Here is a 21,803-nt window from a genome sequence, read left to right on the forward strand (position 1 = left end):
ACACCCATCCAATATGCTTGTATTTTAGGACATGACCAGATACAATGAGTATAGGTGCCCACTGAGATTTTACATTTTAAACATGCAGGTGAGAGTTGAGAGTTCATTTTATGTCTTTTGTTAGGAGAGATTTGTAAACGGTGCACAATCTTAAATTGCAGCAATCTGGTACGGTTACACACAGATATTTTCTTTGTTTGAGTCCATATCTTAGTCCACTTATCCCCATCAATATCTATACCAAGTTCACCTTGCCACTTCTGCATAACATCCTGTAAATTTATCACATCAGTCTGAATAGCCATTATTTAACGTACAATTTAAACAAATGCAAATATTTTCCATTGGATTCTTTAATTTGTAAAATTTAACTTTTCATACTAGCAAACAGGGACGCAGGTACATATATGTCTGTGAAAGGCTCATAGCAGCTAATCTTTTCATGGTCATTAGATAAATCTGTGAAGTTCTAATTCTCATGCAACATCTCTTGTGGTTTTATTTTGCTTAAATGTGTGTTTACATGTAATTTCATTTAAAGACTTAAATCTCTTAACCATTGACTATCCTGTACCTCGCTGTCCTAATTGTGCAGGCACCTGGCTGAACCCAATCTCATAATATTGTAACTCTGGGTCCTTTAACTGGAGGGACAGCATTGACCTTGTTTCATCGTCCCTCTTCACTTCTGTTCTGCAGCTTACAGGTGTATACATTAGATTAAACGCTACAAGGCTTGTCTTTGTATGTGCAAGTCAGTGTTCAGTGTGTATGTGTGGTTAAATATGCACATGAGTACGTTTACTGTGGAAAGACACCTGGAACATAACTGCTCCCTAGCTTTCCATCGCTGTCCATCTGCAGAGCTGACAGGCAGCGCTGGGGTTGTGACAGCTATGTGGGGGCTTCTGGGTCGTCAGCGTTTCAGTGTTTGATGTGTTAATTGGGACTCTCAACCCCTTGTGAGCAGCTGTGAAACAGCTGATGACATTCCCTTCTCTACTTGCTTCTCTTAAAATCCCCGTTCACATGCATCCACGCACATAATCCTTGTTTAAATGTATGTCTGCAGTTTACCTTTAGCCCTCTGTCAGGTTACTCTTAACTGTGACTTGAATATAACACAAAAATGAGAAAAATGCCTGTAAGAGCAAACAGTGTTTTAAGCAACACCTCTGTGTTCAGTTTCAGAAGATGAGGTGACAAAGGAAGCCAGTGAACTGGGAGTCACAAGAGAAAACTATGTGAAGGATCTTCTTCTAGCACTAACAAGGAGTGGTGAAGGAAGAGGAGGACGAGGGAGAGGGAGCGACAAGAAAGCCTATTCTTTCCACCTGACTCCAGATCACTGTCATCTCTCATATCAGAAGTTCTGTGACGACATCACGGTGAGCAAAAGTGTTGATTGGATATTTACAATGACTTATTTTAAGAGTGGTTACATCTTCGCCCAGCTAACAAATACTTTAAACAAAGTCACACAAGCAGCAGCTTTAAGGATGTGCTCAGACAGATGCGGCCTCCAGGCAGGCACCGATGTTGGGTCTCAGATTTTTCTGAGTGGGCTACATGCGTGACATTTCAGAGTCAAACATTTCCCTGGACATTTCCTGGCAGCTCCCTTGTAAAATGTACAAATTATCCCAAATGATAATACAGCAGGAAAATATCAGGAAAATTCACAATGAGCAAGTTGATGACGTTTCTAACATGTCACGGACACAAAACTGGAAGAATACAAACATCTTGGGATGAAAAAAGGTGCCATCCAAGTAAAAGACACTGATGAAGTTGTCAACTTGGAAAGACAACAAGATTCAAGATCAGGATAAGGGCCGATGCCGTTGTCAATGCACTGTAAACAAAAACACCATGCAACAGAATTTATACATCATGTCCGGCCTCCTTCCTGCTCCATCCAGGCACCAACCCTCATCTGAATGTTGTGGACATTTCCTGCTTGGTTCTTTGTATGTGAAAGGTAAACTCCTCATTTTTGCAAACGTTTACAAAGTTCGTGTTTGAACAAGGAGACAGTGGCTCTGTGTGAAATATGCTGCCCCTTCATTTTTTCCCCCTGGGATGGCTGTAATGGCACAGCAGTCTCATCAGTACCTGTAACAGCGGGCCTCCACCAACACCACTAACATTGCCTGCAATGGCATCTTTTAGTGCAGCAGTTTGTTGTCTCTTTCCTCACATCGATATGTGTGCAGTTTCAAACTGCTTCTCTCTCCTCCTGACATAAAGCACAAAGTGAATGGAACTGTTGGCACTTTGGCTCCTCATTTGGATGATATTTGCTGGAACTGGTTTTGGGAGAATTTGATCATTGGCACCAGGAGCTCCTTAACAGGGTCTTATAAAAAAAAGTCCAACAGAGTCATAGCAAACTCAAGTGGGTATTTTTGAAAGGAAAACGTGGAATCCACACATTGTGCACTTACCGCTTGTCCCTGTTCCCTGAGGAAAAATGCTACTAACGACATACAACAATATGGAAAGGAAGTCTTCTTTTTTACAGGGGGCTGTTAAAAAGATAAGGTTTATAGTCGTCCAACATTATGGCAGAATTAGAAAGGATTGGTTTCCCTCAGGCCACAGTTTTAAAAGCCAAAGATAGGAATCATTCAGTTTGTTGCCCGTCATCAGATTGCAACATTGCAAGGTAGATAATGGCTACAGTTCGTAAAAGAGGTTTGTTGATTGAACATTGGTCAAAAGGTAATGCTGAGTTATAATGTAAGCTAACCCTGTCCTACATTAAAGCAAATCTCCTTGTATTCTACAGTCACAAAGAATGGAAACGTCCTTTGCTGTATCTCTGCTGAGGTGGTTCTTACAAAGTGAGCGACAGGTTTGATGGAGTGCAGGTCGCGATGCATTTAGTCAATGTCTGTGTTATTCTCCCCAACTGAAAGGGATGCTTTTGCCTTGGGGGAGCATTGCACTCGGGGTCCTGGGAGCTCTGTGCAAGTAGAGGAGAGCAGAGGGAGAAGGCCAGTGGGTTAGAAACACTGTAGAGACCATAAAGCTCTGATTTATGGGCCGGGCCGTTCCCATCTTACAACGTTAAACAACACTTGATTGAGAGCCTTTTTCTTTCTCCAACTCCCCCAGGCTTTCTTTGTCTCTGTGAGAGTGGGGCCGTGCAGACAAATGTTCCTACAGTGTGTGTTTGTATTTGTGTGTGTGTGTGTGTGTGTGTGTGCATGTATCTGTGTCCGGACATGTGCAGACATCTGTTGGTTTTAGACGAGGATGCCAAGCTTCCAGCATTCAGGTGTCAAACCTGACAGATCCGTATCTTCTATTTCTACTCCACAGAGGCCCAATGGTCCGCTAAACTTCATCCAGCACCAAATATTTTAGACATAGATTTCAATTCACTTAATCTGCCTATGAAAATGTTGAGAAACGTGGTGTCTAATGATGTTATAAAAATCTCTGGATTTTTCCATTATTTTAATGGGTTTTTCTCTGATCTATACCCCATCCTTCCACCAAGTTTCATGGAAATCTGCTGAGTTGTTTACAAAATAACCAACTGACTCCTAGCTGGGATTCTGCTGGGGACATCCTTTGGCGTGACGGTAGAATATCAAGGCCTTTTAAAATGTAGTATAATAGATAATCACAGTGCATTTCTGATGCCTGGATAAGCTTTGTGGCTGAAAGACAAACTGATGATTTGACTTTTATATTCCCTAATTTAAGACCTTAAGTGGTTTTGACACGACATAAATTAGCTCTCTTCTTTTTACGGGAGGCCGTTTTTCTTCTTCTCTTGCCTAAAGGGGAAACTACGCCACACAAAATGAGTAACAAATCTGTTCATTCTCACTTCTATAGTTCAAAAACAGTAATCCAATACTCACAATGTTGCCGACGGTATCCTGCGTGCGTGTGGTAGACACAAATCTAGGGGTCCTGGGGGGACTATTTGCAGAACTGTGCAAACTACCAGTCTTGTCTCACACCTGTAACACCTTTTTTACCCCGCTGCTGATGGAACATATTTTCCCAGCCAGATAATTTGAGGGTGCCGACATGGCCAAAAATGAGGCAGGTTTCCTTTGGGAGCAGAAGAAAGGCGGGTGGAGACGAAACAGGTGGTAAACTTAACCTGACATTAATATTTTATGTGACCCCAGAAGTTGTAATGATGAATGTAATTTGGGTGTTCGTTGTTAAACTACTTCTCAGCAGGTGTTTAAATGGCTATGTCAGACAGTATCCCCTCCTTAATGTCTATTTAAGTACGGTATCAATCTGTCATTGGTAGGGGGGGAAAAAAATCCAGCACAGTCACTTGGCAGCACAGACACTGAATAATCTTGCAGATTTAACAGTGGGGCATGTAAATGGAAGAGACTACACATCTGTTTAAGATCACCTCATTTTGGCTCACACTTGACAAAACCACACTAACTTTCTTTCAGTCTTGTGTTTTCAAATCTAAATTCACTGACATATTGAATACACAATTGTTGCACGGTACTTTAGTCTTGAGCACGGCTTTATTTTCCATCGAATACATGATTCAGTGCTGTGACAATCGGCAAGATAGACTCACCAATGTTATTCACATGCTTCCCTTCAGTTTATGAAAACTGTCACGAATTTCACTTGAAGCTCAGCTCTAACTTCAGACCAGCTTCTGTCCAGGGAGACTGGGACTCTTTATTCCTGACAGTTGTGGTAATTGAAGCCAGAGGATTCTGGATCAGTCTTTGTGGACGAATGTGACACGGATTGTTCCATGTTTTGTGTTTGTCACACTCATGTGTTATATAGTTCACTGGGGATTCCTGCTGTGGAGCTTGATGGCAGCCAGCAAATTCACTGGAGTAGTCTATTATCTTCTCCACCTGATAAAATCAAATCATAAATTCTGAGGTGTGGAGAACAGATCTGATATAAAGGTCTAAAAGTGAAATCTTTTCAGATACAGACACAAAAACAAAATACATTTTTACGGGACTCATTTCTAAAGCCAGTTTTTTGCAAATTTGAGCAGTAAAATGTTATTGTTTAAATGCACAAACCCATTCTATTGTTTGCAGTAAGAGCAGCGCCCCTTATCTGTGCTTTCTCAGAACCATCTCCGTGTGATTTTTCACTGTATCATCATTGTGGTTATACCAAAGAGCAGCATCTGCCACCATTTGGATCTTTTCAACATTAGTTAATGTCAACAATTTGGAGAGACCTGAAGAGAAAAGCCTTATGTTGGTGAGAAAACTTTGAAGTGGCCAAAGTGCTTTTCTTGTGGTTTCAAAAAAAACTAAATCAACAATCATCCAAACACAAAAAAACAAATATGAGGACATATTGTTTACATGTTTGGCTTTTGCAGATGTATTCACGTTTTTGTTCTGCTCTTGCTGTCTGGGAAACACTGGTGCAACAGGAAGCCAGATTTCAATCCTGACCACATTGAAAAGTCTGATCCTCCGACGCACTCCCTCCTGCTGTCACCACCAGTAACCTCCACCTCATGCTAGCTGTTCACTTACTCAGACTTAATCTCTCTCGTTGATGTGTACATTATAAGTGACATAACCCATTCTTGCCCTGCTACAGAGAACTGAGAAAGTGTTTTCCTCGTGTTCTATGCCCTGCTGCAGCATTCCCGTTGTTTTGGAGAACATGCATGTGTTATCAGGAATGGACTGTCTGCCGTCTCCCCTCACTTCCTGCTCTTTATCTGGCCTCACGCCCCTGCACGTCAGATGGAAGGGAGTTGATGGGACAAGCTGAGCTCCACTCGAGCCCACTCATCCCATACTGTGCACCTCAGCCCACCCTTGAACACTGTCTCTTTGTCATTATGCACACGGTGCTCACCCACTCACTTCCCTGTTCACTTGAGCACAATAGTTATTTTCAGACAAGAAAAGAAAAAGGAGTTTGATCACTATCGTTATGATGCAGCCATTGTTCTTGTCTTGCTTGACAATGTGCAGATGCAATTGATAGCTGGACTTTTTAGTTAGAAACGACATAAATTAATATGACAGACATTGTCATATTGAATTACAATTCTATCCATTTTATTGATTAGTGCGTATTGATTAAAATGAGTTTCTTGTCCTCTAATCATTTGAAATAAATGGTGGGTGAGGTCTCCAGCTGTGTGATGGACGTGTAATAAGGAAAGCTTTGTGTCCTCGGTGCCCACAGTGGGTCATAGAATAATTTTCACTGTGGCTGTGTTCTTTTGGCTCCGTCGTCCACACCTACGTCCCCCCCTTCTCCATGGGTTTGACCTTATGGTCTGGCTAGCAGTCTGGAGATGTTCACACAAACAAACAGATAGACCACACACAGACACACACACACGCACACACACACACACACACACACACACACTAATCTATAATATAATGTGACAAAAAACCGGCCGAAGGAAGTGATTTTAAAAATCACATGTTTTACAAAATATGGGTGTTAACAATGTTGAAAAAAAAAGGAAGGTATTGTGCCTTATCCTTTCAGAGGCTGAGCCATTAACTTATCTTTGAGTTGTTTTAGTTAAGAAAAGCAGTAGAGGTATGTGGCAGTGGGTTTTCTGCATAGACAAACAGTCTGACCTCCCACACCTTGGCAGAGGTTGGCAGCAGGGAGCAGACTGACCTTTAACTTTATCTCTGTGTCTCAGGAGAGGAGCCAAAGCTCAAGAAAATAAAGAGCTTTCAGCCTTTTTCTGTCATTCAACAAATAACTTGAACCATTAATAAAAGAGGTTTTCATTGTCTGTCACTGATTAGTTGAAGTTATCATGCTGCTTGTCCACATAGTGAATCTTCCCTCTTTCCGTGCAACACAGTAAGCTGAAGGTAAACCTTTGCTGAAGTGGAATTTATACTGTTTACTGCAGTAGTGAAACACATAAACAAACAGCAGCTGTATGAGGCCTATTTTCTTTGTTGATCCAGTGAATGAAGGTTGTGTTTGCAGCAGTTTTGATCTCACAGGTTAAACTGTGATGACTGAGTTAAAATGTGGAGATAAGGATGTACCTTTACATTATCCCTCCTCACTGAATTATTATCAAATGACAGTTACAGGTAGCACAAGATAGAGGAAAAGTCTTTGAGGTATCCATGATCACTTACACTATTCAAAAAGCCAAACACCGCTCGTTCTCACTGGGCCTCTACTGCACTAGTCTCACCATTAATGGAGGACTATGTGGTACAAACACTGAATCAATCTCATGTCACACAAAATCCTTTTGAGTCCCGAAGAGGAGCCTGCACTAGATCACTGTGACATCTTGATGTTTCTCTCGATTTTTACGAGTTCCTAGGAACCTCGCGCTCCTTCAGACCCTGGGTGGTCTCATCTTGTCCAGATCCCATTAAAATAAGTTTAGTGGAATCACTGATTTCGTCGTTGTGAACAAATTAGGTATTGGCATCCTTTGCGAGAGAAAATGGATTAAATCTATATTTTTGAATATAAAGTCATGTAAAGTGAGAGGCAGGGGAAGACAAAATGGAGGAAAGGAACAGAAAGATGGATGGTAGTGGATTAAAGGGTAGGTTGAGGTAGTGAAGCTGTGGGAGCGACGTGAACTGAATGTCCACTCACTGAAACATGTTCTTGTTCCCCAGCGGAGGGGAAACAGCTGTGTGGCCTGCCAGGACAGAATCAACCTGGGAAAAAATGACAACTATTTTATGAGAGCGTTTGAAGATGGCGGCTTTATTGTAGTGGGTCTGTGACCCCTGAGCCCAGCCCAGCAGATTTACCAGCTCGTCACCTTCTGGTTTTCCAGTGCATCGTGAGCATTACCTTTCCCTGTGTGTCCGTGAATGGGAACGTCTCCAAGGCAACACGCAAATGAACATTGTGCCGCCATTTGAAAATGTGTTTCGTCAGGCAGCTTTGAAGGCAGGCAGTTATCACTCAGGGTTTAATACTGCGCCTCGAGGGATTCTCTAGTTAATTATTGTTTGCTGTAATTTGACTCCTGTTTTGCCAATTTAAATATAGAGGGCTTCAGTGGAATTTCGAAAAATTTTACACATAAACTTATTGTTAAAAAAAATGTCAGCATTTTTCTGTGACCAGCAGTAATATCCCAGTCCTGCTGTGTGACTAAGTGCCAAACTGCAAACTGAATGAGGAATGTTTTATTACTTCTGAAGCCTGCCTGTGATTCCAAAGAGCCACTGATAAAACCCAACACAGAGGAAACTGTGTGCTCACTTGGTCAGTTTACTGCCGACCAGTCAATTCATCCTGTATTTCCCCCAGACAGAAAAAAGCACATCATCATCCTAAAAATTCTCCCACTTCAAAGAAGTGTGATGTAATGGTTTGTTGCACGTCCATATTGCACAACTTCTTGGGATAGCAGCGAGGTGCAAGTGCTTGCTCATTTTTCACTTGGGGGGCATTTTACAACATTTGTATTTATTTCTCAGAGAATAATTCATGGAACTTGATGACAAATCAGCAAAGTTTAAGGGACTAATATTTCTGAGTGTGTGCAATTCGGTGCAGATAGTGAATTTAAATGTGATTTCATAAGGAGTCTGTTGGGCCTTGGTGGAGGTATTCCTCTCTACTGTGGAAATCTGAAATCCTTTCAGATTTTATTTGGCTTTCAACTCTTCTTACCTCTTTCCTCCAGGTGGACTTGGGCTCGGTGGAGCTCCAACCGGCTCCAGACCCTCTCGAGCTGAACCGGGAGATGATTGGCCAGTCCCTGAAGCGCAGTACAGATCTGCAGTCAGAAAACTGCCGGCTACTGGAGGAGAACCGTGGACTGAAACAGGAGCACCATCGAATACTTACTCAGTAAGAAAGAGGAGGAAAGCAACTCTGCTGGTTGTGGAAAACATGTGTTTATGAAAGAATATGCGATCAAGAGAAATATGTTAACTATACAGAAAGAGTCAAATTGTTTGGTTTTCAGATGATCGGAGCTGGTATTTGTTTTTTGATCCTCCAGTTTGCATGCGTGCTCTCTTTGCTTTTGCTGTACCGCTAGCTGTTTGTATTCACAACAATCACCCAGTATGACATCATCACTGGTCGCCCATTTCAGAGGGATTGAGGGATCCGCCCAGTGTTGCATACTGATCTTGTATTTTCGGGGAACTGACTCCAAATGATTTACTTACTTCTTTTGATTTATATTTCCCTGGCAAATTACATCTTTTAAAATATATTTTTTTTATCTTATTGTTTATCTGCGTCTCCATTCCTCTGACAATAAATGACACATTGCCAGACCTGGAGTCTGAGGCTAAAGTATTGTGTGTCTGCACAGGATGGAGGCATCAGTATCAATCCATCTTAGCAAATTGCTCTCAGACGGCAGATAAACACTAAATTTCAGCTTTTAAAACATGTCGTTTTCTGGCTGTTTGTGTGCATGCGCAAATGTGCAAAAGTGAGTGTCTGCATGTGTTTTATTTGCACATTGGTGTCTGTGTGATTTTTGTCTGCAGGCTGGAGAAGCATGTTCAGGATAAGGAGACGATGCAGAAGAAGCTTTACTCACGTTTTGTCCTGGTGCTGAATGAGAAGAAGGCAAAGATCCGGAGCCTGCAGGACACCGTCCACCAGCTCCAACAGACTGCTGACAAGCGGCACAGGTCAGCAGCTGTCATGAACCCAGATGTCCCCTGCCCTCCTCTGACTCTGTGATGCTCTAGTATACCTCGCTAATTTGCCTCTGTTAAAATAAGGACCCAGAGAAATCTGGTTTTCAAATACAGGGTTTACTGGTTGATAAATGTTCTCAGAACAAAAAACTGTGTCTGATACGCCAGACAGTAAAGTTATACCTATCAGTTAATACCGTGAGATAGAGACGTGTGCTTGTGATTTGTGAATAGCTTTGGGGGATTTACATCAAACACTGTCAAGGCAATATACTGTATGACTATTTTACATTTCAATCCACATCATTTTTGATGATAATACAATAAATATTCTTTTATTATCATCATCACTATTAATTAATCCATACATATGATTATATGATTAATCTTTTTTAATTAATCAAGCCATTATTTGGTCTTTTGAAAATTGGTAATCCCTAATACAATTCCCAGAAATGCAAAAATATTCAGATGAGGAAAGAGAAAACTTCAGAAGTGGATGGAATCATTAAATAGGAGAATAATGATTAACATTTATCACAGTTTTGGTCTATAAGTATATAATACAGTTACTTTCTTTCAATACACTAATTAATACACCTCCAGTCAACTGGTTAGACTACCGTACAATAACATGTGATTCAACATGTTATTTTATTATGTAACTCATCACTAACAGGCTTCTTGCATCACAGCACTTTTCATTGTAACTGAGGGATGAACATTTCATGAGCTACACTGTATTGTGCAACAATTACTTCAGCATTTGATCAAATGCAGAATGAATCATTATAATCTGCTTTAGTTGCTTGCAAGTACGTCGGTCAGCACATGTGGTTTGCCACACTGCTGGCTTCTGCAGAACACTGACAATGGCTCAATTGTTCTTTTGTACAAGCCTCTGTTAGACCCTCCGTCACTGCAGGCCAACGTGCTTGGATGGAAGTTTAACTCATAATTGCTCCTCACATGTCGGGCTTTGCCACTGTCCCTTGTGGTCAATAATATTAAATATTGAACGATGATTACCTAACGGTTTGGCCAGAACAGTAAAATGAGATGCTCAGTTTTTTGTCCTTATTTTCTCTTCTCCTCTCAAACTTGGGTTATTTCTTCCAGTGACGATGAAGCAACTTTGGATGAAGATGGCAGTCAGAACAGAGGAGAGGAGACTGTTCCAAGCATCCATCCATCTCAGGAGCAAACCATCCTAATCACAGGTGTGTGTGTGTGTGTGCGTGTGCGTGTGTTAGTGAATTTCATCAGAAGGAAAACTGAATGACACTGAATATTTCAGATTGAATAATTGGGTGTCACAAAAGTTTTTTCATCCTAGCCTGCGACTCAATATGTTCCAACAGTAATACTGATTTATAAAACCAAACAGAAAAATCCCCCTGTAATTACTCAACACAGAATAACAAAGGCCTTGATATCGGAGTCAAACCAGTGCAATATATGAAATAATGAGACCTGGCAGTTAGCTGTGTGAGTTTATATTATATAATTATAAGGATGGACAAAATGAAGTGAAGCCACATCATCTTTATTGACCCCTGGTGGCAGGCTGCAATATTGTTAAAAACACCCTGCCTCCTCAATGTTCGTGGATGGGTCTTGGATCAGACTAAAAAGTCGAAATAAACATCAAATCATCTTTTTTCAAATTTGGTTTCTGTCATTTCAGATAGTTCTTATCACACTGATAGTATGTTAAAGTGTTCATTTCTCTAGTAAGTTTGATTTTAATTAGTAAGGCATGCAAACATTGCACCTAGTCTTAAAGTTGTATTTATATGTGCATCCAGTCTCAGTGAGTTAATTCTACATGTTAAAGGGTGAACACAAACCTACCAGATAATTCATGTATCAGCCATATAAGCGAAATTTAAACATCGTTCCATCTGTTGACATCACTCATTTTGGACTCAGGGCACCTTTATCTAAATTTACGGTTCCACAAGCAGAAGCAAGCAATTGGGCTGCAGTATTAGTTACACTTACACCATGTCTTGTGAAACTGGGTGTGCAAGTGTTGAACATGGCAAACGTTCGCCCATTCCCGGTACTTCTTGTGATGTCATAGGTCACGATGTGACTCAGCAATGATGTCGACTCTTCAGTGAAACTCACAAGTCTGAGCTCTCCTTTACAAATTTTACAGTCTTATAAACTTGACAGTTGAAAGTAATTGATTGTGCAAGGAGTAGGCTCAAAAGTGAACTTAAAAGCACACACAAGCAGAGTGCGTACCCTCGGGTAGCTGTGTTCTGGGAAGCACTTGTCAGTGAGTCATAAACCCACCCAGCAGAGTCCGCTGTGATTGCTTGCACACGGCCGGCCGTGAGGTGGTCCTCCTCTTCCTGCATCACGCAGAGCGGCCGTGATGTCACATGTGCTGATTCAAACCCCCTCTACCTCGGTGCTGCAATCTGCTGGGATACCCCACTTATCGCTCTCTCAATGGCCTTGTTTGTCTTCAGAGCCAAACTCCAGGCACCCCGAGAGGATAATACATTAGCGAAACACGTTGATGTCGTAGTGACTTCAGCAGATTTTGTTTTTTTGGCCCTCACTCGCTCACACACACATACACACAGACACGTGTACACACACCCTCCTCTCCATGCTCTCTCTCCCATCCTGGCTTCAGTGAAGACGGATGGAGGTTGTAGATTGCGCAGTTTGGGTCTTGGCTCACACACACTTTGTTGTTCGCAGTCCAGAAAGCTTTTACAGTGGTTTCTTGTGTTTTCAGCCTGTCAGTGAAAATCACACAGCACCTCTCTCTTTATTAATGCCTCAATTGATTTTGTTCACCTCTTCTCTTAATTATCTGCGTTTTAAACACGTGTGTGTGTGTGTGTGTGTGTGTCTTAGTGTTTATTGTCTAACAGATCAGTCTCTAGGCGGTTCTCTCTTGGCAATAATTACCGCACAAGAAACAAGACATCTAGTCATGTCAAACGCTTTTAAAATATGCTAATGGAGTCTAACACGTTGTTAGTCCTACCAGTTTGCATCTGTCTGCCAGGAACTAATTGATCATAGCCCACTTCACAATGATTAGAGAACATGACACATAAATGATGGGCTGTGATAATCTTTTATGTTTAAATATTCAGTAAACGTACAAGCAAATTAAGTAAACTTAGGTGAATTCAAGACCTCTCCGACATTTGTTGTGTTCGGAGAAGTATGTGCTCTCCTGATTGACGTGGTAGTTTGCACCTAGACCTCTACCCAAACCCAACACACTCACTGCCCCTCTGACATGTGCGGCCCCAGTTCATCTTCATGCCCCATAGGCTGCACTTTCATTTTGCCGAGGCCTGATAAGAGAGAGGAGTAATGACTTAGCAGAAGAGGAGACAAAAGAAGCAACTCTCTCTGACCTGATCCCTTCAGGTGCAGCATCTGATAGTGACAGCATAGGAAACGCATCACGCATCGGGGGGGCGACTGGCCGTAAACAAGACAGAGATGGATGAAGGAGAGGCTCAAGGCGTGAAGTATCAGGGAGGGAAAGGAGTAACAGGAAAGAAATGGGATGAAATTGCAATTGCTTCTTTTTCACAATCACAGTGTTACATGAGACTCATATTTACACTAGTATTATTTCCACAAGTTCGATCTTTTAATCAACTCAAGTCCTCAAAGTGTTTTTTTTTTATCTAACACAATCCATCGATCTGTGAATCCGAGCAGGCTAGCGGCAGTGTTAAGGGGCAAACAGGTGTGTTCATGCGTCTGTCTCTAAATAAACAAATGTGTCTGAGTGTGACCGGGCTTGTGTGGAATGCCAGATCTCTCATTCCGATAACGGTCATGGGACTGTAGGTGTGGGGTTGTCAAAGGGGTTAACACAGGTCACCTGAAGATAATTGCCCCGAAACTGCATCAAATGTGCCGAAATTGACACTGATGGGGAAAACACTTTAATTGATGAAGACAGAGAATTTTGAGTCCGCTAATAAATCCAGTGGAATCATCTCAAAAATCTGAAAGAAGACCTCAGCGTGCAGGCCTTTAGAGGCAGCCAGTCTCGAGGCATTAAAGGAATTTGTAGCCGGACAGGGAGAAGTAATTGTGAGGGAATGTAAACGTGAGTTGATTTACAATTGACATGATTGACTTTTCAAATGAACTGCTCTGATTGTTCAGGTATATATATGATGTAGAAAGAGGTGTTTTCTTATCAGATCTTGTGTGTGTGTGTGTGTGTGTGTGTGTGTGTGTGTGTGCTGTATATTTTTATGCAGGTCGTAATCTTGTGTGCCACGGTGTCACTGTGGACCGCACGTTTTCTGATAACGAAGACGAACAACCGAGACGGAGGCGCAGGTTACTTCACGCCGAGCCCTCTGAGCAGGAATAAAATCACAGGTCAGTCACTACCTCTGCACAGAAGACTGATTCCCCCTGTCTGTTTATTTGTTGGTTCGATTATTTCGTTATTTTGATGTGGATTGGGATCAGGGGGCGGATCCAGGAATCGTTTATCAAAAGTTTCCTTGATTTCTCAGAGATGAATTCATGGATCTTCATGGAAAAATATCAGGCATGTTTGGGGACTGATATTTATGAGTTTGTGAAATTTGCTGCAGATTCAAATTTAGATCTGTTTCTAGTGAATATTAAGAGACTGTTGGGCCCTGGTGGGTTCTTTACTGAGTGTCATTGTAGTGTGACTGATGCAACCACTGGGTATCACAACATTTAGTATCAAAGTTCTTGACACTTTTTTATCTTGAGTTCTTAGATGTTTTAATTCATGAAGGAGTTTTCTTGAGTCTCTCTTCACATACAGTGGGGATACAAATGGCCCTGTAAGTAAATTTTCTTCGGTGTCAGCGCTCAGACTAAACAGAAAAACCATCACAGTAACAGATGTAGAATGCCCTACTGAAGTTTTATCCGTCTGTCCTTCCCCACTTCCGCCATTAAGGAAGCTTGAATCATCATTTTGATGTCATCGTTAGTGGTACAGGCAAAACCCACAAATGCACACTTCCCAGCATCTGACAGTGTCAGCTCCAACACTTGCATATTTTTCCATAATTATTGAAGCGTTTTTCTTCATCTTACATCTTTAAACACAGATTGCTTCAGGCGTTAGGATCATGCACAACTGCTCCTGCTGCCCCTGGCCTCAACACCATTCTCAGATGTGGAGCTGGTTTACAGACGTTACAGAATAATCCCACTGTCCTCCCAATTAATGATGGAGACAAATACATTAAAAGCTACAATTGCTTTTCATATTTTATCGATGGGTCTTAAATGCTGGAACTTTACTGATTTTCCTCCTGGGACCGTGGGTAGAGTTGGTAAAACATTTCCATGGCTGTGAACATCTTAACAACGTGACTCCATAAGGACACACTCAGCGGTGGGTCTGACTGAGCTGTGCAGATAAATCAGCTTCTGTTAATGTTTTGGTTTTCAGAGGTCTCTCCTGAATATCCGGCACAAACACGCAATGTTGTGAGGTCTCCTTCCTCGTCCAACAGCTGCACGCTTTCTCATCCTGACTCACTGTGCCAGAAGGACCCGAGGTTCTGTGACTTCCACATTCAACCTCAGACTAATCCGTCCATTTAACGCAACCGACACTTGCATCTCCAAAAATGCTGGTGATGTGCGTCGAAACAGTAATAGCAGCTTTCGGTGTCTATCAAGTTGTCAGTCAATCTATGGTACATATGAGTTGATAAACTCGAACCACATTTGTTGCTGTGACACTTTTTTTGAATCCAACAACCTCATAACATCCTCCCACAGCTTACATCTGGGTGTTGGCTGGCAAATAAACAAGGCTGCAAATTACTGCAGTGTGTGGTGCTGCTCAGTCCAGCTGAGACATGACAGCAACGGCTTCTGAGTGCAATGGAAACATGCTTTTCTTCTCTCATTTGCATCTTTGCCTTTGCTTTTTATCAGATTTCATATGTTGCCCGAAATCGTCTTAAGCTGAATACATGATAATGTTTATATGAATGTACTAAACTGTATCTCATGGATTTTATGTAGCACAAAATATAACTTTTAAAATTTGTTTTATCAGTGAATATTATATTCTACCACTAACCTTTTCTCCCTGCCTCCTCTCCACCCTCCTCCTCGACATACAGATGACAACCAGGCCACAGCATCCTGACGGTGGCCCCAGTCTTTATGCCAGGTTTGGTCCCAAATTGTGAAAGAGATTTTCAGGAAACACAAGCATGTTACTGCCATCTGGTTTGCTTTAACCGCGACAATTACCTGCCAGAGTTCTCACGAGAGACTGGCTGCTCGCCTTGCATCCTCAATAAAGGATGAGTCGATCACAGCCAGTTGTGCCGTAGAGGCTTTGCCCAGATGCGTTAGTATTCGTGTGGTAATATTCACTAAAGGCCCAGCAGTGCTTCCTAAGGAGCTGATGGCGCTGCTGGTAAACACATGGAGAGCATGGGAGAGATCTGTGACCAGGAGTATGGAAGCAATTTCTCCAGAGCTTGACTTCACCCTGTGCTCGAACTTGCGCTGCCAAGCCCCTTGGCCTTGGCTCTGTGTTAGACCAGAGGAAGAGTAACAACTACTGCAGCACAACAGGCTACACCCAGAAAACAGGGTGTCACCACCAAGGAACCGAAGCTGCTTTGTTGCTGCTTATTCATCATGTCCTGCTGATGCTTTCCTCCCTCTTTTCATTATGAAAATAAACCGTATGCCATCTCTTTCATTTCCACTTTCTAAACTAGCATTTTGCAAAAGATAATTTGTCCCCCACGTTTCCTTCTTGTTTACATCTGCCCTTTTATTGTGTAGATGTTCTATGGCCCACACTACCTGAGGCCTGTTTTGCAGTTGGTTAAAAGGGTTATGTTGGCTTCGCCTCTTCGCCTCTTCGCCTCTTCACCTCGTCCTTTATCTCTTCTACCAGCTTTAGGTCTCAAGGTCATCCCACTGAAAATAATGAAGCTAGGTAGACCTGACCATTACCATTATTTGACCATTCTACCTTTGACTTCTGAACCCGCCTGCCGTCTTTTATTATTTGGATGATACATATATGTCTCGTGAAGACCACAGGTGGCCGCCGGGGTAATCCCACAACACAAGCTTGCTGCTGTAGTAATCCCTGAAGGAATGTCACACTCCTCGATAAATCCTGTCAATAAAGGCGTGTTATGCAGAGACTTACAGATCGGTGACCGGGGATAATTGACGGATGGGCACATGACAACGTGATGGGGAGGAAGAGTCAATGTAGGAAAAAAAGGAGACGCCACTGAATCTTTGGTTTCATTCAGAATAAATAATGAAGCTGTGTTTTCATGTTGAATATTTTAAAATGTAACATTCGAATAAGGGTACAACACAAATTGGTGTTGTTTCCTTATTTTGACCAGAACCTGATGATACTTGTCTCTGGTAAAGACTGTAAATATTTCCATTTTCAACCAGTTTCCTGATTTTTTATATTTTAATGATAATGTTAAACATTATAAATGTTTTTCAAGTCTTTATGTAAAATATGTGTTGTAAAATGTTTCGTAAGATAAGGCCTCTAAAATGTTGTCAGCTTTACTGAAATAAACATTTTACATTGCAAAAGTTTTGCCTTGTGTGCATTTTCTAAATCTTGAATCACTTAAATGTAATCAACAATGTGGACTGATATTTGAATGTAAATTAACGTGTTAATGAATAATCCTTAAATATTCAGAGGAAGTCGTCAGCTTGAAGAATTTCTATTGAGAATAAAAGTGAAGTATTTCAGACGATGAAATAGTTTAAACCACAGAAAATGTTTGAAAAGAAAGATACGGGTGTTTGTCGGGAAAAAACTTGAATATTCTTACATTAGCTGTGAAAAAGTTAATTTGCCACTTCTGCTCTCCCATTTGGTGCCTGGTGTACTTCTGTATCTGGAGTGCATGTGTGTCTCTAATCTTTATACATTGATAACATCAGATTTGTGAGCACCAACTTGCACAAAAGGCCTAAATTATATTGAGATCAATTCATTGGTTTTCTCCACGTGGCGCTCTACCTAGGCAGCAGCCTTGATTAACACTGTTTGTGAGCGAGTGATGACTGCTGTGCGAACCTGAAATGAAACATCCAGTCACTCGCTTATCATCGTCATTCACTTACTGGGTGCACCTGTAGGGTTCCCATCGTCCGGGGACAGGACTGGAGTCTTCCTCCTTCACCGCCACAGAGCTGCGGTGAGACAGAGTGGTCTTTGTGTTACCCGTTCCTACAACTACAGCCCTTATCTTCCAGTATAACAAGAAAGACCATTCAAGTCATAATATACCCAATTTCCAGATGTTGGATATCCATTGATAATTTGTACAATAAAGTGTTAAGCTTCCCTTACATATATCATGAAAGTACCAAACTGCTCTGCTTCACTCAGTGGCCGAGCCAAACACAAATCTCTTCTCCACATCTAATGCTGACTTGTCTTCCAGTCATGGAGGCGTCTCTTGATCTGGACTATACAAGTTTTGCCGGTGGCAGAGAGAATCCGCTTTGTTTCAGGCCAGCGGTTAAAACCGCCTTTTAATCATCACAAATAATGAGTGGGTCCTCGTTTGGATGATGTTGTGAAGCGATTGGCCTCATTATATGAATTAAACCAAACGTCCTGCAGGTTTAACAGCATGGGGGTTGAATATTAAGAGAGTGATAAAGGCGACCTACTGCAGAGTGGGCTCAAGGGAGACTTTCTCTTTTTCACTGTTTTCCTTTTTTTTATGAAAATGTCTGAAACTTTTTGACACTTTCTCGCTCATGTATATAATATATATATATAGTCCTGCAGATATACACACTTGTTCCAATCAAGAGTCAGGCCTAGCTGTCAATCACAACTTTTTTCCCCCTGATATGATGGCATCAAAAAAACGAATTAAATCCAAGCTAATTAGAAACATTCATCCATGAAATAGGAACTAGCTAAAATGTCAGAAACCATCTTTTGGAGATATTTATCTGTAATTTTCTTGTTTTTGCCCATGTCTCATCCGCTAACATGGTGGAGGCAGGGTTTAGGACCTATAATGCATCCAGCCACAGAGACACTTTGGCTTCACTTTTTTGGAGCAGTCACGTTGGGTGCGACCATCAGATTTCTGATGTTTCTACGGATTTTAATCAATGACTAAAACAAGGCTTGTTTGCAGTTCTACCCGAACATACTTGTTATTTATAATTGTAACCAAAGAAACCCAGATGACTTTGCAGTTGCCTTTAAGTTGGGAATGCATGACGCTATTATCTCGACTTCCTCTCTGTCGCAGACCAAAGGATCGATGAGCTGTCCACATCGCCTGCTCTTGTGTAGGCCTAATTGCTGCCTGGCTCAATAACTGACTGTTTCACACACCCACTTATCCTGTGGTTGAATAACAGTGAGATGCATGATGACTCCTCTGGAGACTCTTTCCATAGGGACTCGAGGAATTTTCACATATTCTGTATTAATGTCATATATCACAAACATTTTTAATAGTTTGGTGCGAAAATGTCAAATATGACAACTTCATTTGAAATATTGTAATCCCATCTCCCCTGAGGTCGATTGTAGGCTGATTACAGCAAAAGGGATGAGGTCTGAGGATGAACTGTTTCCCACAATGCTGCATTATGTTTACTGCAACAGGCAAACATCGATGACGTGGGGATGGTCTGTTTCTGGTTATCAAACCATTTTCTCTGTTCCCCTTCTTTCTCCAGCTCTCGCTCACTTCCTCAGCCTCTGTTCCTTTGCCATCCCTTCAGTTTGAAGTAGTTTGCTCGAAGGTGGCAGATGCACTGATTCATAGAGTCTCAGTCCTCTCTAACTGCAACCACTGGAGCTGGACTTTCTCACTAAGGCTGTGACGGGGGGAGGTTTGGGTTGGACGGTTTAGTCACAATCTGATATATTCTTGTAATCAATGGGAATTGTTTTCCCCCCAGTTTCACAGTTACAATAATGTATTCCAAACAGGCCTTGTGGTTTTATGAAGGGATTCAGCCTCAACACAACTCCTGTGATTTTTGTTTGTGTGTCTCTTCTCAGGTGATGATGTATATAGTTTAAAAAAGCTCTGTTAGATCTGACCTGTGCTTACATGTGCTTATAGAATTGGGCAAGAGGGAGTCACTTGCCTTCCTGGAAGCTGATCCACACCGACTGCCAGTGAAGGGAAACACATCACTTTAACAAACTGTAATAATAGTTAACCCAACACCACATGACTGATCAACAGACAGATGTGACCTTGCTGAAAATCCCCCAGCTGTCGCTGCCATAACTGACACCTGCCTGTCAGTTGACACCTGGTATCTAGGGCTCCAGACTGTTGTGGCACTTTGAGAGTCCTCCTCACAGTGGCAGTGTGCAGCTTCTTCACCCCGTTCTTTAACCTTTAACTATTTTAATGTTGTTCGGAAGTCGTTGAAACGTGCGGGTGCCGTTGGCCGGAGAGAAGAGCATTCTGCTGTTGTTGTCTGGTTGTGTTTTATTAAATCACAGCTCAGAGTTTCCTGTGACATGAGCGGCTTAGAGTATTTTATCTAAAACAATCAGGTAAGTCACACATTTGAGCAGAGGTGTCCAACATAGCAATGTAAACACCATTTCACACACTAAATAAAGGGTTTGTATTTATATAGCGCATTTCTAGTCCTGGTGACCACTCAAAGAGCTTTACAGTACAGTTTTCACATTCACCCATTCATACAGTGCAGCGCTTTCTCTATTAGAATGGGCAATTTGGGATTCAGTATCTTGCCCAAGGGCACTTCGGCATTCAGACTTGGGAAGGCAGGGATCAAACCACAACCTTCTGCTTAGAGGACGACCTCTCTAACCTCCTGAGCCGCAGCCACCCAACATTTACCCTGTCTGCATTCAAATTTGACCAAAATATGAACATGAAAAGATATTATATATATATAATTTATATTTTGTGTATTGCAACCAATATTACTTCCTAATTCCAGTTAAATATCCAATATTTGTTTGTAGCCTTTGTTTTTTTCACAATAATACCCCTATTGAGGACTAACCTTCAGATATGTATCGCATGATGTATTATTTTGTTGTATGTGTTTTAATATCAACACATACAAATAGTCAAATATAAAAAAATACAATACCAGTCAGGCTTTACTTTATTACTGAGCTTCCTTTGTATTGTTTTCATTATTATATTTCTCCTCAGACAATACCACTGAACATGGTTAGGAAACCGACAGATTGACCTGATTCTGCTCTGAAGCAAGTTGATTAAAAAGCTCGATCAAAACCCCTGCACTGTCATTTACCTCTGTTGGCCTCCGACTAAAGCTGAAGGGATCAGCTTCGGTGGTCTGGGCCTCCACACTTGGCTCCAAAGGATCAAGGTTCATGTTTGTCCAGGGGCCAAAAAGTTATTCCCACATTTTCTGCTTTGAACATGGACGGGTTCACTCACAGAAACACACACACCCCACACCTGGTTCCCTGTACCGCTGGAAATCACAGCGAGCTATTGGTTTTTGTTTGACACTTAAATTGTACGACTTCTCACACGTCATTATTTAATAATAATTATTTCCTAGCAATGCTCAGTTGAGTCATGTTGTAATCTCCACTTGTCGGATGTTTTTGCGTGTCTGTTTATTTATTCAGGAGCAAACATGTCAGAGATATTGTGACTTCCCACTCATTCCAGATTTTTCTACACTGAGATAGCGAATATTTTCCTTTTAGAACCTCACAGAAATCCAGATTTTGGGAGAAGCTGGCGGGTGTAAGCGATACAACAAGTTCCAATCAGAGCAGCTTTGGTCTTCAACGTTGTGAGATTCATTAGGACGGATCCCTCGGGGTCGAAGTCATTTAATGCCCCTCTTCATGCTGTCTGAGGTGGCATGGGGCCGGAGGTAGACCACCTTTATAGGTCATGTGATATGCTGGTCATCTTGGGGCCCTGCACAGCGGATCGCCAGGATCAAACGCTCTTTGATTGGCTCGCTGACCCATTGATTTATGGATACTGAAAGGCAACAGGACCTCTCTGGTTACACGTACAGTACAGAGACCTTTTACGCGGCAATAAGTGACTTGCAACTTTTAAGTTAACGATGACTCAGTGAAGATGGTGGAGCAGTAAAACACGATTCCTGTAACACTGACTAGATGTTATA

General features: G+C 41.7%; 1 protein-coding gene across 1 annotated transcript in view; it reads left to right on the top strand.

Moving 5' to 3' along the window:
* The window catches only part of LOC128438650 (DNA repair protein XRCC4), a 25,532-nt gene extending 9,816 nt beyond the window's left edge, over positions 1-15,716 (top strand). The window contains exons 3-8 of the mRNA XM_053421268.1: positions 1,186-1,388; positions 8,648-8,814; positions 9,471-9,617; positions 10,746-10,846; positions 13,889-14,012; positions 15,076-15,716. Of these exons, the coding sequence (XP_053277243.1) occupies positions 1,186-1,388; positions 8,648-8,814; positions 9,471-9,617; positions 10,746-10,846; positions 13,889-14,004 (734 nt within the window). The 3' untranslated portion in view covers positions 14,005-14,012; positions 15,076-15,716. The remainder of the gene's footprint in view (positions 1-1,185; positions 1,389-8,647; positions 8,815-9,470; positions 9,618-10,745; positions 10,847-13,888; positions 14,013-15,075) is intronic.
* Positions 15,717-21,803: the final 6,087 nt, after the last annotated feature.

Source organism: Pleuronectes platessa, chromosome 4 (genome assembly GCF_947347685.1).
Source record: "Pleuronectes platessa chromosome 4, fPlePla1.1, whole genome shotgun sequence".
Taxonomy (NCBI): Eukaryota; Metazoa; Chordata; class Actinopteri; order Pleuronectiformes; family Pleuronectidae; genus Pleuronectes; species Pleuronectes platessa.